The sequence below is a fragment of the Rhipicephalus sanguineus genome, chromosome 1 (genome assembly GCF_013339695.2).
Source record: "Rhipicephalus sanguineus isolate Rsan-2018 chromosome 1, BIME_Rsan_1.4, whole genome shotgun sequence".
NCBI classification, from domain to species: Eukaryota; Metazoa; Arthropoda; class Arachnida; order Ixodida; family Ixodidae; genus Rhipicephalus; species Rhipicephalus sanguineus.
The window spans coordinates 201,281,168-201,301,352 of NC_051176.1; the positions used below are offsets into that span (position 1 = coordinate 201,281,168).

General features: G+C 40.6%; 1 protein-coding gene across 2 annotated transcripts in view; it reads left to right on the forward strand.

Annotated features, from left to right (window-relative positions):
* Positions 1–20,185, forward strand: part of LOC119405450 (5-oxoprolinase) — a 98,446-nt gene that overhangs the window by 21,444 nt on the left and 56,817 nt on the right. For both annotated transcript variants that reach the window (XM_037672289.2, XM_037672296.2), the window contains exons 10-16: positions 843–960; positions 8,078–8,220; positions 15,238–15,476; positions 18,202–18,290; positions 18,756–18,837; positions 18,923–19,090; positions 19,974–20,115. In XM_037672289.2, the coding sequence (XP_037528217.1) occupies positions 843–960; positions 8,078–8,220; positions 15,238–15,476; positions 18,202–18,290; positions 18,756–18,837; positions 18,923–19,090; positions 19,974–20,115 (981 nt within the window). The remainder of the gene's footprint in view (positions 1–842; positions 961–8,077; positions 8,221–15,237; positions 15,477–18,201; positions 18,291–18,755; positions 18,838–18,922; positions 19,091–19,973; positions 20,116–20,185) is intronic.

Consider the following 20,185-nt stretch of genomic DNA (forward strand, 5'->3'; position numbering starts at 1 on the left):
AAAAAATAAAAAAATAAGATACATATGTGCAGGAAAAGAACATGTCATTAAACCCTTGCATCCGTCATTTTTAAATAGTAGCTGCAGTTTTTGGCGTCATTTCTAAATGGCTTTGAGCCCTCCTATGCACTCACCACTGCACTGTTTTGTTACACACAGTGTATACTTTTTTAGCAATAAAATTTTTAAAATGTCGGTTGTTTTGTGTTAGAAGACTATTTTCAGCTTTTTAAATATAATCTACAAATATCCCCTGGGATAGTGAAATGGTGTGAGAGTAACACTGAGTGTACTTTGCTCGCATACAAGCATTTCTAACTGCAGTTCAAATGTTTTTGCTTAGACAAAAGATTGACTATAAGAGGTTGATGACTGCATGCATCAGAAATGGTTGCTGTCTGGTTACTTTAATTATTAGGGCACTTCATTGCCTATTGACTCACTTTTTAACAGCAGACATGCTGCAAAGTGAGGGAAACGTCATAATGTATGTGGTGTCGCGCATTCATGCTTTTACCAGTTTCGGTTTCATAAGGTGTGGTACTTTCGTGTACCAACTCCTTAAACAATGTTTATACACTCTGTAAATAAAGAAGAGTCCTCTCCCCGTTCCCGGCCTGGCTTGACGTGTTCTATGTGCGCTCCGGCGCGAAGCCGCCCTCCTTGGTGTCCACCGGACGGTGCATCTGGTGGCGATACAACAATGTAGTGCAATTGAAACCAGAGTAGGAAAACTACACAGGTTTCTCTATTTAGTTTTCTACTCGTCATTTGTCAAAAGTTTTTATATAGGTGTCATCTCAGTGACTGATTCTGCAGTTTCTTCACGTTTTAATGCTCAGCTGGACATCAGCACAGTGGCAGCCGGTGGTGGCTCCATGCTCTTTTTTCGATCTGGGCTCTTTGTTGTGGGACCAGAGTCAGCTGGGGCTCATCCTGGACCTGTATGCTATCGGAAAGGTGACTATTTAAATCCCTCTTGCATATCAAAAAATAAAATACTGCATTTAGATCACATGACAACTTCCTGGTGGTATGTTTTGTTAGAATAAGGAAGTACCAATACAAACAGACACCCATGAGAGAGACGACAAGTGCTCGAGAGAGAAAACAAGAGTAAAATAACAACCAGGCTTCGCACAATGCGAATTCCACAACGAGTGGGTCGTTCAATGCTTCCAACTCATTACAAAGGGTTCAGCCACAATTCTTCGTTGTCATCAGGCACAGCATCAACAAAGTGCACATAATGCTTGCAGGTGTGTAGCGGGTACCACTGTTCTCCACAGAATGGCGAAAAATGGCATAGTGGCTGCTTCCAAACTTCACAAAAATATGATGATTTATAGCGTAGTGGGTACCTCACAAGTGCACTTGTATTAGTTGCCAAGGAAGCCCATAAGGCCCCCATGGTCAATTTCCTCAGGGCCTCAATAATGTTCTTTCCCTCTCTCTCTCTCTTCCACACGTTATCATACGTTATATAGCTAGTAGGAGAGTGAAATAACGACCGGGCATCCATAGGCGTGCGCAGGGTTCCTCATTAGAGGGGGCGAAGGTTCATCGCAGCGCCCCCCACCCTAAAAAGTATGTATGGGGCAGATTCTACGCCCCCCCCCCCCTCTTAGGTGACTAGAAGGGTCAGTGTACGGGGCAGATTTTGCGCCCCCCCTCTTAGATGATTAGGGGGGGCGGCCGCCCCCCTGCCCCCCCTCTGCGCACGCCTATGCGGGCATCACACAATGCAAATTACATAACTAATGGGTCGGTTAAAGCTTCCGACCCATTACAAAGGGATCAGCCATAATTCTTCGTCATGTGCCGCCGCATCAACAAAGTGCACATAATGCCTTACAGATGACTAGCGGGTACCTCGCTTCTTCACAGAATAACAAATAATGGCGTTGTGAGTGCCTCTCAACTTCACAATAATTATGATTTATGGTGTAGTGGGTACCTTGCAAGTGTACTTGTATTAATAGCCTCAAGAGAGTTTATAACGGGCTCTGGAAATGCCGCTCTTCCAGCTTTCGCTGTGACTTTGCTGTGCTTTCTGCGCAGGCCTGGCATTTTTTCAGTAGACAGTTATATTCCGAATATATGGCACTATGTATGATGTCTTGTGATGTTAAAAATCCTATGTAATGCTGTTTCTGTTGACTGGCATTTACTGCCCACATGGAATGTAGTGCAGATTACAGGACAAGAGATACAAACAAGTCACACTCATTGATTTTGGGAAATTTTTTTGCAAGATGGCATAACGAAATGCACTAAAGATGTCATGCTTTGAGACTCACAAGTGCCATACTAAAATTCTGTCATATATAAAATAGGGGTGTGTGAATATTCGAAATTTCGAAGATTTTTCGAATACCGTTTGCTATTCGATTCGATTCGCACTGGAATTTTACTATTCGAACTATTCGAACTTCCCAAAAACAAATACTATCAACATCAAATTGAAAGTGACCCCTTCAGATTTTCAATATGCTTCACCTCATTACACTCTCGTATTGCGGCAAAGCTGCCTTTCAAGCTCCGTTATGGTCGAACTTTGCCAAGAGACAGTCAACGTCCGAATGAAAGTGGTCCCTAGATATTTCAATATGCTTCACCTCATCACACCCCCGTATTGCGGCAAAGCTGCCTTTCAAGCTCCGCTACGGTCGAACTTTGGCAAGAGACAGTCAACGTCCGATTGGAAGAGGTCCCTAGATTTTCAGCATGCTTCACCTCATCACACTCCCGTATTGCGGCAACGCTGCCTTTCAAGCTCCGTTACGGTCGCAAATGTACTAACTCAAGAAAACGCTGGTTCCAACATGGAGATGAAAGATGTGGCAGAGGTGGGGGCTCAATTAATGCTGTTTTGGACCTGAAATTTGGGCAGGAAGTCTGAAAAATCGGAAGTTGAAACGTTTTAGCATCCAAAATTTCAGATGTTCTTGTATATCGACGTCTACGAGGCAGATTTGGAACTCCGGACTTGAAGGGAGCACACCCTTGTCTGCCACATCAGTTGGGTTTCCACAGAAGTTGAAAGAGGAGGAGAGGCTGAGGAAATGGCATCTTTGCCTATCACGTGTAAAGTGTTGTCGGCAACACTTTGGTTGCACCAAATCATGTACATAAATACAATTCAGCCTCTACATTGCCTCATTCTTGATAAGACAACTATGAAACACCACCCCGCCAGTGCTTCATCAACCTAGCGAAAAGAAACACTTTCATGTTGCTATCTCATAAGAATATGCTTAGGAATCCTCTCTAACTTTTTCCTCCGCAATTTCACTTCGAAGTATTCGAAAAATATTCTAGAAATATTCGAGAAATATTAGAAAATTATTCGATTCGATTCGCACTCACACTTCAATATTCGAATTCGCTTCGCACCCGAAATTTTGCTATTCGCACAGCTCTATAAAAGGATCGAGCGGGTACAAGATCAGCCAAGCAATAAGAAGATATTTGTAAAAATTTACATAAAGAGCTAAGAGAAAAGCTTTGTAAATACATAACAACTACAGCAAAAAGAAACAACCAAGACAGCAGTATAAAAAGTTACAAATGACGTATATTACCCGTAAATACCATTTTGTCAGTCTCTGCTTTGCTTGCTACTGACTAATGTGCCTAGCCTTGTATTTTTTACAATTAGAGGAGATGAAAAATCTTTGAACACAGGGTGTCACTGGAGCCAGTGGCAACCCTTGTTCCAGGATTCATCTCTTCAAGCATCTATCTTCTCCTGAACTTCTGCCTTGTTTGGATTTTTCATGGTTGCTGCAGAGTTCCCATATGTATACCATACTTTCCTATCATTTATGTGCGCGGAGCAGCCTGCAAAAATGATGTGCACTCACTCCAGAATCTATTTGTTTTCTGCTGTGTCACATCATGCTACATGCTGCATGCTCTGTTATGAGCCTTTCCTCCACCACCCACCTCTTCTGCCTAAGTGCATGTGTGACTTGAAGAAGGCACACATGCGCACCGTACTCCTGTTGTAGTAAAATATGAGTGCATCTGTTAACCTATCAGCATTAGTTTGACCTATTCTATTTCTTCTGTTATGTTTAATGCTCCTTCAAATTGGCGACTCGTTTGGTCAGAAACAGTCACTGACAATGCTGATGAGCCAAAAATGACAAAGTACAGCAAAAAAAGGAAAAGTACATGTGTGCTGGGCGTTTGCCTGAGACTCCTTATCTTGAAAAATGGAAGGAAGGCAAGGAGGCTCTGTAGTGACGCTATTGAGCTGATGACAAAGCTTGGTAGAAAAGAGTGAGCTGGTGCACTTTTTCTTTTTATTCAAATACCCTTAAGGCCCATTTGGGCATTACATGGGTGAGGTTCAGACAGTTATGCAAACAAAGGTGCAAAAAAGAACATTGGCAATATACAATGAAAGTGAGCTGGTGCACTTTTTCTTTTTATTCAAATATCCTTAAGGCCCATTTGGGCATTACATGGGTGAGGTTCAGACAGTTATGCAAACAAAGGTGCAAAAAAGAACATTGCCAATATACAATGAAAAGGATAAACAAAGTAAAACATAGCTACACGAGAAAGGGCGTAAAAAAAAGATCAATGGTAATACACAAGTGAAAAAGTAAAAAAATGTAAAACAGAGTTATGAAATCAAGGGTTGCAAAAGAAAAAAAAAAAGAGAACATTGCTGTTATACAATGACAAATCAAAATACAATGAAAAATGAGATGGAAAAACCAGAAAATACAATAAAAAACATTTATACATACATACGTGCACATACACACACACATATGTAGGCAAGTCATATGTTCAAGGAAATCTTCAAGGGCATCATGATCAATTATCGAAGCAGTGTCTCTCTGTAGTGCGTTCTAATGATGTATGGCCAGAAGTAATGGTGAATATTTATACCTATTTGTGCGTGCAAAGAAAGGCTGTACTTTGAATGCATGATCAAAATGCTGGGAAATATTATGAGGTATGTTAATATGACCTTCACAGAGCCGGGATTTACCATGATAAAATGTGTGAAAGTGTGATAACAGTGCTAATTATCTGCATTTTTGAAGAGAGGGCAATGAAAGTGAGTCTTTAATATTTGTAATGCTGTTGTTGCATGGGTATTTCTTGCTGATAAATCTTGCCGCTTTATTTTGTATCGATTCTAGTTGATCGATCAAATATGATTGATGTGTATTCCAAATGACGGATGCGTATTCTATCTTTGAACGGACAAGTGTGGTGTATGCTAACAGTTTAGTGGCAGAGTTCACTTGTGAGGGGCAACAACATTTGTGAGAGAGTTCACTTGTGAGGGGCATCAGCACTTGCGAGTAACATAAAGATTACTTTGTTACTGTTTAGCAATGTAGTGATATCTCTCTTTGCTGCTGCCACAGATTGCTTTGCACAGATTTGCTTTGCTTTGCTTTGCCACAGATTGCTTTGCTTGAAAAGAGGCTGTTTTCAGTCATTTACTTGCTACCTGATGACATCACCTTGAGGGAACCAGCTTAACTGCTGCAGCTCAGCTCACAGAAGCTACCTATGGAAACACTGATTTTCTGTGCTGTTTTTCTTCCTCTGCTTTTTTCTTACTGCCTGGTGCACACCAATCTCAGTGAGGTTGTGTTCCTACCATTCTCTCCTCTAGGTTCAGGCTGGCAACTTCACATCACTTCCATAATTTCACCTTAGTCAGCTCAACCTTGCTCGATGCTGTATGCGGAATGGGTCAAAGGCTGCCTGCATGTGAACTGTTCCGTCACGCTGTGTGTGCCCTGTTGTTCGCCTGCCCACGGCAGGATGACCATGTTTTCCACATATGGAAAACGAAGGATGACCATGTTTTCCACATATTCTTAAAGGAGGCAACTAGGCAGGGCATTTACCTGCATATCTTGCAAGGCTAGATGTTCTCCTCCTTGTTTTTTCTTGCTTGTGATAAATGCTCTCCACAAATTGTCACTTTCTGTTCAGGTTTTTGTGGCATGTTGCATGGGTGTTCGATTCTTGGTTGAGAGGACCCAGGTTTGATTCTCATGTTAGTGAAATTTTTCTTACTTCTTTTTAAACATTATTTCAAATCAATCGTAATTACAAAAAAAATAAAAGCAGCTTCGCACTAGTAGTGCCAAGCCTGAAGGAAGAGCGTAGCGGGGCAGCCTTCCTTGTTACCTTTCTTTCTTCATCTGTTCCTTTCTCTTTCTGTCTGTTTTTTCTATCTCTTTTTGTCTCTATTTGTTCCCATTTCTTTCTTTCCCTCTCTGTCTATTTCATTCTCTTTCTATCTTTTTTCCCTTTCTCTCTCTCTCTATTTCTCGCTTCCTCTTTATTTCTATCTCTTCTCTCTCTTTCTTTGATTCTCTCTCTTTGTCTCTTTCCTTCTCTTTCTGTCTTGCTCTCCCTTTTTTCCATCACATTTTTGTGTCTATTTCTTTTTCTGTCTTTCTATCTTTCCTGCATTTCTCTCTCTCTCTTTCTTTTTTTTTATTTCTTTCTCGCTTCCTCCTTCTTTCTCTCTCTATCTATTTCTTTCGCTCTCTTTTATTTTGATTCTCTCTCTTTGTCTCTCTTTCTGTCACTTTCTGTTTGACATTTCTCCTCCTCACCTTCCCTTCCCTTTTCTGCCCCCTTGCTATACTATACTGTACAAGGCTATGCTATGTTCTGCTAGTGTACCTCAATAGCTGAGTGGTTACTACACTCACCTTGGGATTGTGGGTATGCGGGTTTGAATCCCGCCTCGCCAAAAATGTTTTTTCACCAAGAATTTCTCGTTTTCTCTTTCTTTCTATCTCTTTTTTTCTTTTTCTCTCTCTGTACTCATTCTCTTGGCCATCAGGGTTATTGCAGGCCATGCCGGACAAATCGGCCCATGTGTTCTGGAAATGAAGCAGAAAGTGACGAAGAGGATGATGAGAGTGCATGCTGGTTCATGATGGTGATCATTTTTGTTCACCCGTCACAGACCAATGCTCGACTTAAACAGCTCCGCTGTTTCACGTTGGTCTCAGTTGTGGGTGGGCTAGTGCCCATCACTGATGACCTTGGCTGGCAGTAGTGACACTGGCAAAATAGTGAGAGTGCTGATGGTTCACCCTGAAGCAGCAAACCTGTTCCTGGACCCGAAGTGTCACTATCTGAACAATGCCACCAAGAACTGTAATGCCAATACCTTGATTAGTATATTCATAGTGAACCAGTCTCAATACAAAGATGCACCTAGTTTTGGAAATAATGTTATCTTCAATGTTCCAGAGGCGCGCACAAGTGTGAGGCAATGCAGTGCATTTGCTGTCCTTTGTATGCGCTCTTCGTCATACTAGCTTTGCGGCATTGAGTGTTTGTGGTCATCGAGTGAGATCTGTTCACATTTGTCTCCGCGCGTGTGACCCATGCTTGTTGATTTAATTACTAAGGGAATGTTTGCCGTAATATATTGTACAGTCGATAAAACCTGCGTCCACAGACATGCATTCACACAAATTTATTTGTAGCTTGAAAGGTCCTGCACAGACGATAACATTTATGACACCAGTAGTACTGCAAAAATCTCCGAAAGTAAGGCAATTAAAGCAAATAACTCTTGGTAAGAAAATCAAACCTTTTTACAGTACCATCATCATGAAAAGAGCTTTGATAAAATGCTGCTCAACCTTGTGCTCCAGTTCAATGATGCTTGTCTGATATTTCACAACAGTCAAGCATAGCCTCATGTGCATCACATGTGTCATCAATCATTCATCGCCAACACACAAGTTGACATTGCAATAGTTTACTGTGGTGACTACTGTCTACATGTCATCTTTCTGCTTTCCTCTCACACAAAGAAACTTATTTAAAAACATGCTCACAACCAACAACCAATCACAAATCTACTTGGGCCTGCAGAGGCCTTCTGCAGCCTAATTTTTACAGAAAGCAGACAATGTTCAATATTAATGGGGCTGTTTAAAAAAGTCACCATTTTGCCTGAAAAGCAAAACACTAATAGTGATACAAATGTATTTCTTCATGCTTTTATAACTTTCCCTGTTGTGTAATCCTATAGCAGCCTAACCACACCAACTTTTTTCAGGGGGTCCATTAACAGTGACTGATGCCAACGTGTGCTTGGGCCGGCTGTTACCAGACTATTTCCCCAAGATTTTTGGCCCATCGGAAAAAGAGCCACTGGATAAAGAAGCTGCTGTAGCAGCTTTTCGTAGGCTCACGCACGAGGTAAACAGTGAGTTATAGAAATAACAGGGATCTAGGGAGGACGCACACAAACCGTGTTATTACAGTTGTAGTGCCTTGTAATGTGACTAAATTACTGTCTTTCAGGCAACTCACGGTATGTATTTAATGTTGAGGAACTAAACATACTCTATTGATCTGAGAGATTCATAACTTATTGGTATTTGTTTGTTCATTTACTTTCAAGGCCAAGTATACATATAGAAGGGAGTGGGTAAATACATGCAAGTATGAATACACCAGGCAGTGTATCAACAAAAAAAAACGTGAAAAGTTATAAGAGGAGTAAAAGGGGTTAAACAAAACAATAGATTTTTCATTCCGACCCAACATGGATTTCGTGCTGGGTTGTCCTGTGCCACTCAACTTACTGAATTCTTACACGGGGTCACACTCGGATTTAGCAATAGCACTCAGATAGACGCTGTTTTTATTGATTTCAGAAAGGCGTTTGACGTAGTCCCGCACAGCTTACTTTTATATAAACTGTCATTTCTTGGTCTTCTTGATTCACTTTACGGTTGGCTGAAAGACTATTTGTTCAAACGGCAGCACAAAGTAGTACCGAATTGTGCGGCGTCACAAATGACTGACGTCGTTTGGCTAAACCCTTTGGTGCCTGTTCTGGTGTGCCTCAGGGGTCGGTGCTTGGGCCACTACTGTTCCTCATTTTTATCAATGATCTCAGTGAGGGTCTCATTTCAAATGTCAGACTATATGCAGATGATTGCGTTGTATATCATCCTGTGCGATGTGCTGAGGATGCGAGTATCTTGCAGTCTGATCTCGATAAAATTTGTTCTTGGTGTGCCAAATGGAAAATGGATTTGAACATAGCAAAATGCTATCATGTGCAATTTACTAACAAAAAGAACAAGGTGTCTAGTTCGTATTTTCTAAACAATGTATTAGTGCAGTGTGCTAATGAAGTGAAATACCTGGGTGTCACTTTAACTGCGACATTGGACTGGACATCGCACATTGACAAGACATGTGCCAAAGCATGTCGCTTATTGCACTTTTTTCAAAGAAATTTCAAGTATGCGCCCAAAGCGTTAAAGGAAACGTTGTATCTGACTAATATTAGGCCCATGTTGGAATACGCATGAGCAGCGTGGGACCCTTTCACAAATGTTCTTGAAGATAAGTTAGAACGTGTTCAGAAAAGAGCTGCAAGATTCGTCACGGGTAACTATGATTATAAAATTCGAAGTTCACAAATAAGAGAAGAACTAGGATGGAAATTACTTTCCACGCGCAGAAAGATAGTCAGGCTAAAGCTTTTGTACAACATTTACAGTGGTAACACGGGGATCGATAGAAACATATATATAAAAGAGCCTCATTATCATTCTAAGAGAGGTGACAATTCAAGAAAAATAAGGCCCTACCAATGTCGTATCAAGGTTTTTAAGTTTTCATTCTTTCCTCGAACAATTGAAGAATGGAATCTGCTTCCCGATAATATAGTATGTGCACCAAACTTTTCTTCTGTCATAGAGAACTTCTTGTGAATCAATTTAAATATTACATGAACGTCAGTAAAATGGACTGTCTTAAGCTCGGTAATACTGTGTTGTCTCATTTACCTTGATGTCTGTATATGCTAGCGTGTATTTTTTGATATTGCTTTGTGCTATTGTTATGTATGTAATAATCCCCTGCGATAATGCCCAACTAGGGCGCTGTAGGTATATGTAATAAATAATAAATAAATAAATAAATAAATAAATAAATAAATAAGCTCAAGGCTACATGCAAAACATGTTTGACACTACAGTGTAAAAGTTACTTGTACAACAAATTCTAATTATAGTGTGAGCTGAATGGTTCCAATGTAAAGAAGCAGATTTCAAAGCTCAGGCTAGAAATATCGTGCAAATTTGTTTTCGGTTATGTCAATTTTGAGCAAAGAAAAATTATACTTTAGACGTGGCTCGCGGGAATCAGCGCGTCGAATGACTCATCGAACGTGGTAGTGCCTTCAACAAAGTAATCGTATGCAACAGCACTGTGAAATGAAGTTAAATGAAGACAAATTTATTGTGCAGGAGGTTCAATTGATCCAAAGCTCAATGTATCTGGCTCTTTCTTAGCCAGTAGTCTCTACAACTAACAAAAACAAGTCGTGTACACAATTGTGTACATAGTGTCTCAAAGGGTTCACATTCCATGCAGCAGATCTTCTTGAACAAAAAAAATTATGAATTCTTATACAGTAAAAGCTCGTTAATTCAATCCCCGTTCATTTGGAAAATCGGATAATTTGGACAAGCTCTCTAGTCCGGGCCAGCATATGTATTGTTTAATGGCATCAAACTCTAGTTAACCCTTTGAGGATTTACGCCGTACATATACGGCATCACCTAACAGGCACCAAAGGGTTTAGCCATACATGTGTGTCATTGCCTGTATGTTTAAAGTGCGTGCCTTTTTCGATCATTTGTCTTGCTTGGCATGCGCTGCCACACTTCGGGAATACGTGGAATTTTTTTCTAGCACCGATGCCTCTCCGTTTCTAGGGTGGCTAGAATTAGGAGGTGTGAAAAGCGGCCGCAGAAACCGGTCCCCAAATTGCGCCGATGCCGCAAGGGGCGCTGTATGCAGGGGCGCGGGGAGTCGAGCAGACGACGTGCCACGTAGCACTGCTCATATCCGGCAGACCTGTCTCGCACTATTTCGCTTGCAACACTTTTCTGAGTTAATCGTATTTTGTTTTTCTTTTCGCTTTCAGCGAGTGCAGTAAAAAAGGGCACACTAGCGTCTTCCTTTCCTTCTTTGCTGATTTTCGTGAAGGAATGAGCATGAGAAGAAATATATCACAGTGAGATGCGGTGCGCACCAATGAGCAAATGTCGATTGGTGTAACTACTTCCTCGAAAGAAAAAAAATTCGTTACACACACTCTGGGTATTTCAAGATAAGACATATGAAGCTAAGGGTAACTGGAAAGTTATATTAAAAATAAAACATCGAGTAAATGAAAATGCTAAATGAGTAAGCGGTCATACTATCAGATAGATTTATTTATTTACCCTCGTGGTAGTAAACATCTAGATATGAAGTAATACAAAAGTTCGATCTAGACAAAATAGATTTGGAACTAAGAAGAGGGAAAGAAAAATAAACCACAGGGGTAACCTTTTCGTCATGTTTATATAACAGAATACAGCATAGCAGACATCCCTCTGACTATAGCCTAATTTAGTGGTGCCAAATGATAAGTTTATTGGAACACTTATTGCTACTCCTATATTTTGAAGTAGATCTACGAGGTACCTTTTTCTGTTTTTCTCTAATTGGAATATTGATGAAAGAATAAAGGGAAGTGGTCTGTTGTTTCAATTAATTGCAAAGTTTGCTCAACGGGGACGCCGTGAGACCAGCATTATATGAATAAAAATTCACTCCTGGAATTCGACAGCGTAACCTGGTGTAAGAAACTTCTAATTGTCGAGATGCACAACGCTGTTTATTCCATTAATATCTTACATGTACGAAGTCTTTCAATTTATCCAGTTATAATTTGCCAATGTCGCTTTGCAAACAAGCATTTCTATACCTTAATGTCGTATAAGCCGTATCTGGTAAATTAATGATTAGAGGTAGAGATACTGAGGCTCATGAGTCCGCCATTTCATTCAGATACAATCTGCAGTGGCCCTTTACCCTCAGCAACCCAAATTTTTGTAAATTTGCAGGTATTAGATAACAAAACATGCTCAGGAGTGTAATCCATTGGCGCAGGAAGTGTTCAACATACCGAAAGAGAATCTGTAACTGTGACTGCTGCTGATTCATTTGACGGGAGTTTGCTAAAACAATAGCCAATATTTCAGGAATCAATGTATAGGTGTATGTATATGGTGATTAGAGGAAGACAGAAAAAGGCGCTAATTTCTGCAACCCAATAGGGAGCGCGGCTAAGTTCCTTGTGTATGATCGGGAAGTCAAATTGAAAAAGACCACTCAAGAGAACGAGAGAAGATGCCTAACCCTGCCTTCTCCTTTAATACCGATGCAGCAGTCGCAACTGTATCTTGTTGACAGGTGAGCAAGTTAATCGTGTAGTGGTCATTTAACTATCGAAATGGCATTTGTTTAGCATCAGCAGAAAAAAAAATATCATGAAATTCTAAGTGAAGGATTGAATTGAGTTTACTTGTAGAACCAATATCTTATATTTTTACATTCAGTATATAGCAGCGTTTGTACAAATATAATCTGAGGGGTGCACTCGCGACGAATGTGCGTCAAAGAATAAACTAGGTTTTTAATGGAAACCTATAATGATCCTCTATAATGCGAACTGTATATCTTTAAAAGCGTTTGATCTGTTATTGTGGATCTAAGGGGCAAACTATGGTAATCACGCTTCCATATCTAACACGTTGTTTTCAACGAACATTAGAAGTCGAAGGCACAAGCACAAGTCTTTCCTTTATAAGGGTATTAGATGTTTCATTTTTTAAGCTGGGTTGCCAGAAAAAAAAAAAACGCCACCTTATTTTGTAATAGGGCAAACATACATTTTCTAAATCATTATTACTGTATTTCTTCGCAATACAGCTCATTGGTTTCAGAGTTTTCGTAGCAACCAGGAACGAGGCACCAGCATTCAGTTTTTTTTGTTTTATAAGGCATTATCACCACAGCTCACAAATGCATGACCAGTGTACAATAAAGACCACGTAAATGGTGAAAAGAAAAATATGACGCCGCGTTTCCATGCGGTAGCCTTCCAACGGGCAATCTGCGACAGCGGCGGCTGTACCCGCGCCCCCTGCAGCAGCGCCCCTGGCGGCATCGGCGTGCAGAGGGACCCTGTCGGCCAAGGGAAACGCGCTGCGCTCAGCACACCTCCCTATTCTAGCCACCTTACCATTTCTTTTTTATGCTCTACTACAGCGGTGTGCCTGCTAGTTTCGGTTTCGTCCTTCGGTTGGTTCTTGCTTATTGCACCCGCAAAACTGATGGCTTTCTGGTTTAGAATGTTTCAAAAGGTGGTGGATTTGTTACTGTCTCGTTTATTGCTCCCCGGTAAGTGATTACGCCTGTTTCCGTGCAGGCGCTGACTGACACAAACGATGCCGCTGTGGTTGCATTTCCTGTTTCGGGGACTTACAAAAACCACTTCCATTTCGTTGGCGATAAGACGAATGATTATTATAGGTTTTGGACTTGTTTTTGCTTTTCGGACGCGCTCACTGCTACACAATTTTCTTCAGTGCGCTCACCCATGCAGTTTGCTTGCGCTATGGAAGTGCTCGCCGGTTTCTTGGCTGCAAAAGTAAGTCTTGCGGTGATTCGGAGGAGTCGTTGCTTGGCTGGTGAATCGGAATCTGATTCAGTAAATGTCAGCCCGTCATATGAGGCGTTGCTTACGGGTTGGGATTCAGATGTTGATGAGCGAGTGACATCTCAAAAGCATGCGTGGCGAGAGGATGCTGACTGGATAAAAAGTGGCTTTTCTCCCTCCGTGTTTCCATTTGACTCCACTTCGTGCACATATTTTTGTATGTCTGTGAACTACACACATTTATTGCAACGCATAATTTTTTAACAGTCGTGTTGGTTTTTTTAATAATTTATCTTGCTGTTACTCATGAAGAAACCATGTACATGTAACAACACAAAAGATTTCTTTTTGTCACTTTACAGTCACCATAAAAAAAATTTAGACAGTTTTTTTTCCTAAATAGATTCGTCTGAATAATGTAATTCAGCAATAAAAAATGTGCATTTTTGGGATGCATTTCGCAAAAAAATCTACCCTCAAAGGGTTAATTCGGTCGTATTTGGCCACAGCCCGGTTAATTCAGATGATCCTCGGAGCACGCCAGGCACAAAGTGCCGCAAATGTGCAATGCAAAGGAGTGAAAACGGCGTTCATGAACAACTGAAACGGCCGCGGGTCTTCAGAAAGGCGTGGGCGCCATTCACAATCTTGCCGCAATCGCATTGTTGGCGAGCAACACTGCAGCGGCAGCAGCAAACTTCTTTCGTTTTCAATGTTACTCGGCACACGTAGGTCGGGCGCATGCCTTCGGAACTGTGTGGGTGCTATTATTGTGTCTTTAGCGACCACGATTTCGTCCACAGCGAATGTGGCACTCAGTAGCTTCGTTTTGACTTCGGGCATTGTACGCGCAATTGTGCAAAACTCAAACATGGTGGGAGCTGTTGAAGATAAAGTGCTTCAGCCACGGTCCGCATGCTGACATAAAACTCGCTTGCTACATTGTGATGGACGAACTATCAGTTTCCGGCCATTTTCCCGACGAAAAAAATATTGCCACGTGCCCGTGGTGATGTATGTGGTGGCAGTACGTAATAAGGGAGGAGTTCAGAGCACGCTTCGACCTAAGACACGAGGGTCTTGAGCCGCGGTCACATTGTGAACGAAGTCGCGAATGACGAAAATTGCGGCTTTTACACTGGTCTTATGCAAGACAAGTACTGGATTTGCATGTTCACCAAGAAAATGAAAGTGCATTGACGTAATAGACACCTGTTTATTGTTTTCCTGATACTTTCGATAATTTGGCATTCGGTTAATTCTGACATTTTTTCTGGTCCCGTGAAATCCGAATTAACAAGCTTTTATTGTACTGATGCTTGCATGCCTCTTAGTTGCTATTTTTGTCTGAACGAATTTTAAGTAGTACATAGGCCACTTCGTTGACCAAATTATATAAGATTAGAATAAAACGAGAAAAATTATTATAAAATATAGCCCCTTTGTGTACCTCTTATTATCACTTTATCTAGAGAGGTGGTTAATGGTGTGGGTGTTTTAATGGGCAGAACTAATGAAGTTCAGAACATGCCAATTGCCCATGCTGTAACAGGCACTACAATAGGGCTTCACTATGTGGTATTTAAACCTGCTCTTGAAGTTTAGATGTAGATTCGTAAATGGCCTTCTGCACCTACATCATTTATTTCATTGTTTTGTTATGAACGTCTGGTTGTATGGATGTCAATGGTTTTGTGCAGGTGAATTCATTTCTGAAAAGCCAGCCAGGTAGTGCAAACAAGCACATGACCTTGGAACAAGTTGCAATGGGCTTCATTAATGTGGCCAACGAGTCTATGTGTCGCCCTATACGAGCTCTGACACAAGGCAAAGGCTTTGATGTTTCCACACATTTGCTAGCTTGTTTTGGAGGTGCAGGCGCACAACATGCCTGTGCCATTGCCAGAGCTCTTGGCATGACCAAAGTTCTCATTCACAGGTGAGATGCTGTTTCTGTAGGTTTTGCATCCTCCTCTCTGTAATGCCATTTCCCTGTTTGTCAAATGCCCATTTGAACTCTGTCAGATTGTTTCAGTATGTTACCTTAGAGCTCTTATTGAAACTAACTATGTGCATAAGAGAAGGTCCATTTTAGGTGTAACTGAAAATTCATATATAAAACCACAGGAGCTAGAGCAATGAAATTTAGAGGAGATGTTGGTATTGTAATGGGTCAGATGGGTCCAGTGTGATGTGGGGAATTTTATGTGTGTGTGGACTGCTATTTAGGCACATTGTGAAATATTGTTTGTCAGCTAATTGTGCTTAGGGGCTTGTGTGCAACTTCGTGTGCAACTTTGGAACTATTGGGCATATTAGGGTGCAGTTTTGTAGGAATTAAGTTCATCTTGGGATAAATATGCTGAAAGAATTTTCATTTTAAGTATACTGGAGGCACAGTAAGAATTTTTAAAATTGGCTTTCGAGCCTTTAAAACACCTTTTTAAAGGCTCCTTATCAAAAAAGAAGTCCTAGCTTTCCACATGCATCACTCAACTTACCAGACAACAATGTTTGCGGTTGAAGCCACTGCCAATGCACAAAAGACAGCAGCATTTACAGAATGGGGAGTTAATTCAAGAACTGTCTACAGGAATGTCAGATATTAGAATATCAACTACATAACATCTAAGATGCTTTGAAAGAACTTATCCAGCCATTTGGGAACTCCAAGAGCAAACATCCAGCAGTCTGTCTTCCAACTTGTTTTACTGAAACGCTGTACTACACCTATTATTCAAGCTTGCAGTGCAGGTCTAATCAGAAGTGGATTGATATGTATGTGGCGCATTTAAACTGCATTACGTTATTTTCATTAGGGCTTTTGCTTTTAATGCACAACCTTGGCATGCACAATTTGTTCCACAGTGCCTCAAGTGGTTATAGAGTAATGTTACGAGTAATCAATTATACGTTTAGGCTGTTGGCTTATTTTTATATTTAACATTACTTGAACATAGTGCACAAAAGGATGAGAAATTATAGTGCATTATGTTGCCACTTTCCCAACTGCTCTTTGATTGACTTTCACAACTGCCAAGCTCTTCTATGTGCAAATTTATTTTGAAAGCTTGTGCCACCTTCATGTGAGGTTGAAATGTCGACATTCATCCCTTTAGTAGAAGCTTTCTGGCCGTACTTCCCAGAACTAGGTGCAGTCCTTGCAGATAAAAATGTGGCATGAAAACTTTCATATAACGACTGGTATGTGCAATTGCCCGAGGCCACTGCATCATGTTGCTACGAAACTGGCCGCTAAAAATAAGGTTGGCTCTGATGTAAGTGTTTGGCTCAAAATTACGGCAATATTACAACAACTGAAGATGGTGGGAGCGAAAATTCAAGCATTAATTAGCCCTAAATTGTGGCATTTCAATCCGTGAGGACTGTACATATCACAACCAGTCTGCAAGCTCCAATATACTGATACAGAAGTGCCGGCTGCATAGAACTGCATTAACTGTCACGGCATGCCATGGTAAGAACAGTGTAATTAATGATCTTGTCGTCCAGATTAACAATACCCATTATCTGTTGCTGGACTGATTGGTAACACTTGATGTTTACTACATCATATTCTAACCACAATCTATTGACACACAGCACACCTTATACTGGCTGCAAAATACTTTGTAATATACTGACTGCATCATAGGTCAGCAGTAATTCATAGTGGATACTTCTGCTGTGAAGCATGTGACATACAGACCACTCCTTTAGTAACGAAGTAAAGTATTTGAAAATTAGATGAAAACTTCTGGTTTCATCTGGTTGCAAATTGTGTTAAGAACACTTGGCTGTGCAGAAAGGCTATGGCCTCTTGGTGAGCTGCGGTGGGTTATGAGAAAATGAAAGCTACAATTAGTGTAAGGGGTGCTGGATAACTATGCAAAAAGCAAATTTTATTGAAGCTTATAGACAGTGCTTCCCTCACAGTTTTCAAGACACATCTAAGTTACTGCTTTGTTATATGGGGGAAGTAAAAGCTTGGAAAACTGAAATAAAACATTATAGATCTTTTCTATGAACTTGGTGAAAGCTCAGTGTGACTTGATTCACCTGAGCTTCATACATAAAGTACATCAATTAGTTCATTGTGCTCAGATTGTCTTCCCAGTTGCCCAACTGCAAGGAAGTTGCTGCTGTTTGATTTCTTTATGGCTCAAGCAAAAAACTAAAGGAAGTGATGCCCCTTTGGTGGGCCTGTGCGAGTTAGTGCGCCTGAAACGTACTGCTTGTGATACACCATTGGGTCGAGGCAGAATAATAAATTGCAGAACTTTTCCCAAATTTCTCCAATGTGACATGTTTAAATGTGAAGTACAAGATGTTTTGCATTGTTCACCTGCATTTCAATGGAGGCAAAATGCTAGAGGCCAGTGTACTGTGTGATGTCAGTGCACGTTAAGGAACACCAGATGGTCTAAATTTCTGGAGCCCTCCACTACACCATGCCTCATAATAGATGGTGGTTCTGTCGCATAAAACCTCACAAATTATTATTATATTGCATTGTCCATCCTGTCAAGCTACTAGATAGCATCACAGAGCTACAATCATGAAGCAGTGCTTGCTAGCTTGTCATTTGCTGTGTAAACATAGTTACACAGAAGGCTTCACTTTTTATTGTATGTATGTACACACTTCTTTTTTTTTGCTTCAAGATATGCAGGTATATTATCAGCCTATGGCATGGCACTTGCCGATGTTGTGGAAGAGGCTCAGGAGCCATGTTCTCTAACCTATACTGCTGGTGAGAGCACTGTGGTATTTTATTTCCAATGTGTAGTTTGAAAAATTGGTGGTCAGAATAGAGAATAGAAAGATGCAGTGCCTATTTATATAATGATTCTAAACAGTTCTAAATAAGTAAATAATATTTATACTTGTAGCTTGTTTCTGCATAGTATTATAATTCAACACAAGTGAAGACTCATTTTCCTCATTTTCTTTTTAATGTTTCAATAGAAATGTACACGTAGACTTGTACTTTTGGAATTCCTATTAGCTGCATGCCTATTATAGCATCACTTTTACAAAACATCAATAGCTTGGAGTTATCGTGCAGATTTTAAGGAACATTTCTCTGCAACACTTTAGGGCTGTGCTGATACCCAGTGAATTTCATGTGGAGCACTTTTGTCTTCTGTCGGATTTTTTTATGGAAATCATGGCGTGGTTAATTCACAGTGGATTGATAATTTTGTCATTTTTTTAGGAAACATCCCTACGATTGATGCCAGAATCAAAGCGTTGAGTATGAAGTGCACGGAAGCACTTCGGCGTCAAGGTTTTGAAATGTAAGCACACAAAAGTTAAATGCTGTTGTCATTAACTGGCCATGGGTAAACATAGATTAAGATTGTAATATTTCCTTTACTTCAGGCAGAACATCATTGTAGAACCTTTTCTTCACATGCGCTATGACCGGACAGATTGCGCTCTCATGTGCCCACCTGAGTTCATGAAGAGTGGCACGAATACATCTCCTGCTTCTACTACTGGGCAGTCTGTATCCACTTTTGGAAACTTTGAAATGTCCTTCATGTCAAGGTCAGTTGATCACTGTTTGTCTTTATCCAAAACTCAGGTGATCACTGCTTGTCTTTATGCAGGTTGTGATTTTTTTTAAATGTAGCCATAGAATGGAGAAATATGCCAAATAGAATAGCATGTACAAAGAATGAGTCTGGTAGCAGCGTGCGCCATAGCAGTATAATAGTGTGCCATGCATGACAGTTTGTTACTTTGGAGCACCACTGTCTTTCTCCTTTTCATGTGTGTTTGGAATTCTGCCTAGTGCATCCTCTCAGTGGTGTTAAAGTAGGCTTTCTGTCAACTGCTGAAGTGGAACATCTCTCAGATGTGCTTTGCTGCAGGTGTAATGAGCATGTCAATAAGCTAAAATTTCTCCATTTGTACAGCCATGATCAGGTGAAAAATTTCTGTGTGGGTTGATTCTTTGTTACAGAATGGAAGAACCCAACCTGAAAATATTTTTTCAGTAAAAAATTTTGTTTAATCCCCTTTTCCCCCCACCTTGACCAAAGGAAACTGTCCGACTAACCTTAAATAAAGTTTATTCATTCATTCCCACTAAAGCCACTTGCAAATCAACATAATTTGTTTTTCTTATGTCAGTAATGATACTTTTTGGTTAGTACGGCATCTGTAGTGCCTTTTAATATGAAATACTATATGCAGAACTGTTAATAAATTTGTTTACTTTGGAGCATCGACCTTTAAAAATGTATTGGCAAGGTTTGTATGGCCTAGTTTGAACACAGTTTTGAAAATTCGCACTTGTACATGGTTACTGACATCAACGCAGCTCAGTAAGAACAGTACTAGCAGTTACAGAAATTGAATACTTGATTTCGATATTGCCTCCATTATAGTGAGCCATATCATAGAATCGTTTTTTAATGGAATGCAGGTACAAGCGGGAATTTGGCTTCATACTCCAAGGACGCAACATAATTGTTGATGACATTCGTGTCAGAGCTGTGGGTCGCACTTGCCTTCCAGAGAGCGAGTGCCTTGACCCTGGAGAAGAGAAGTCGGCACAGCCCATTAAGGTGCCTTTCCTAATACTGTTTCATTTCAGCCCAATTTAATCTTAGCCTTCTGTCATAGTAGGCATTTGGT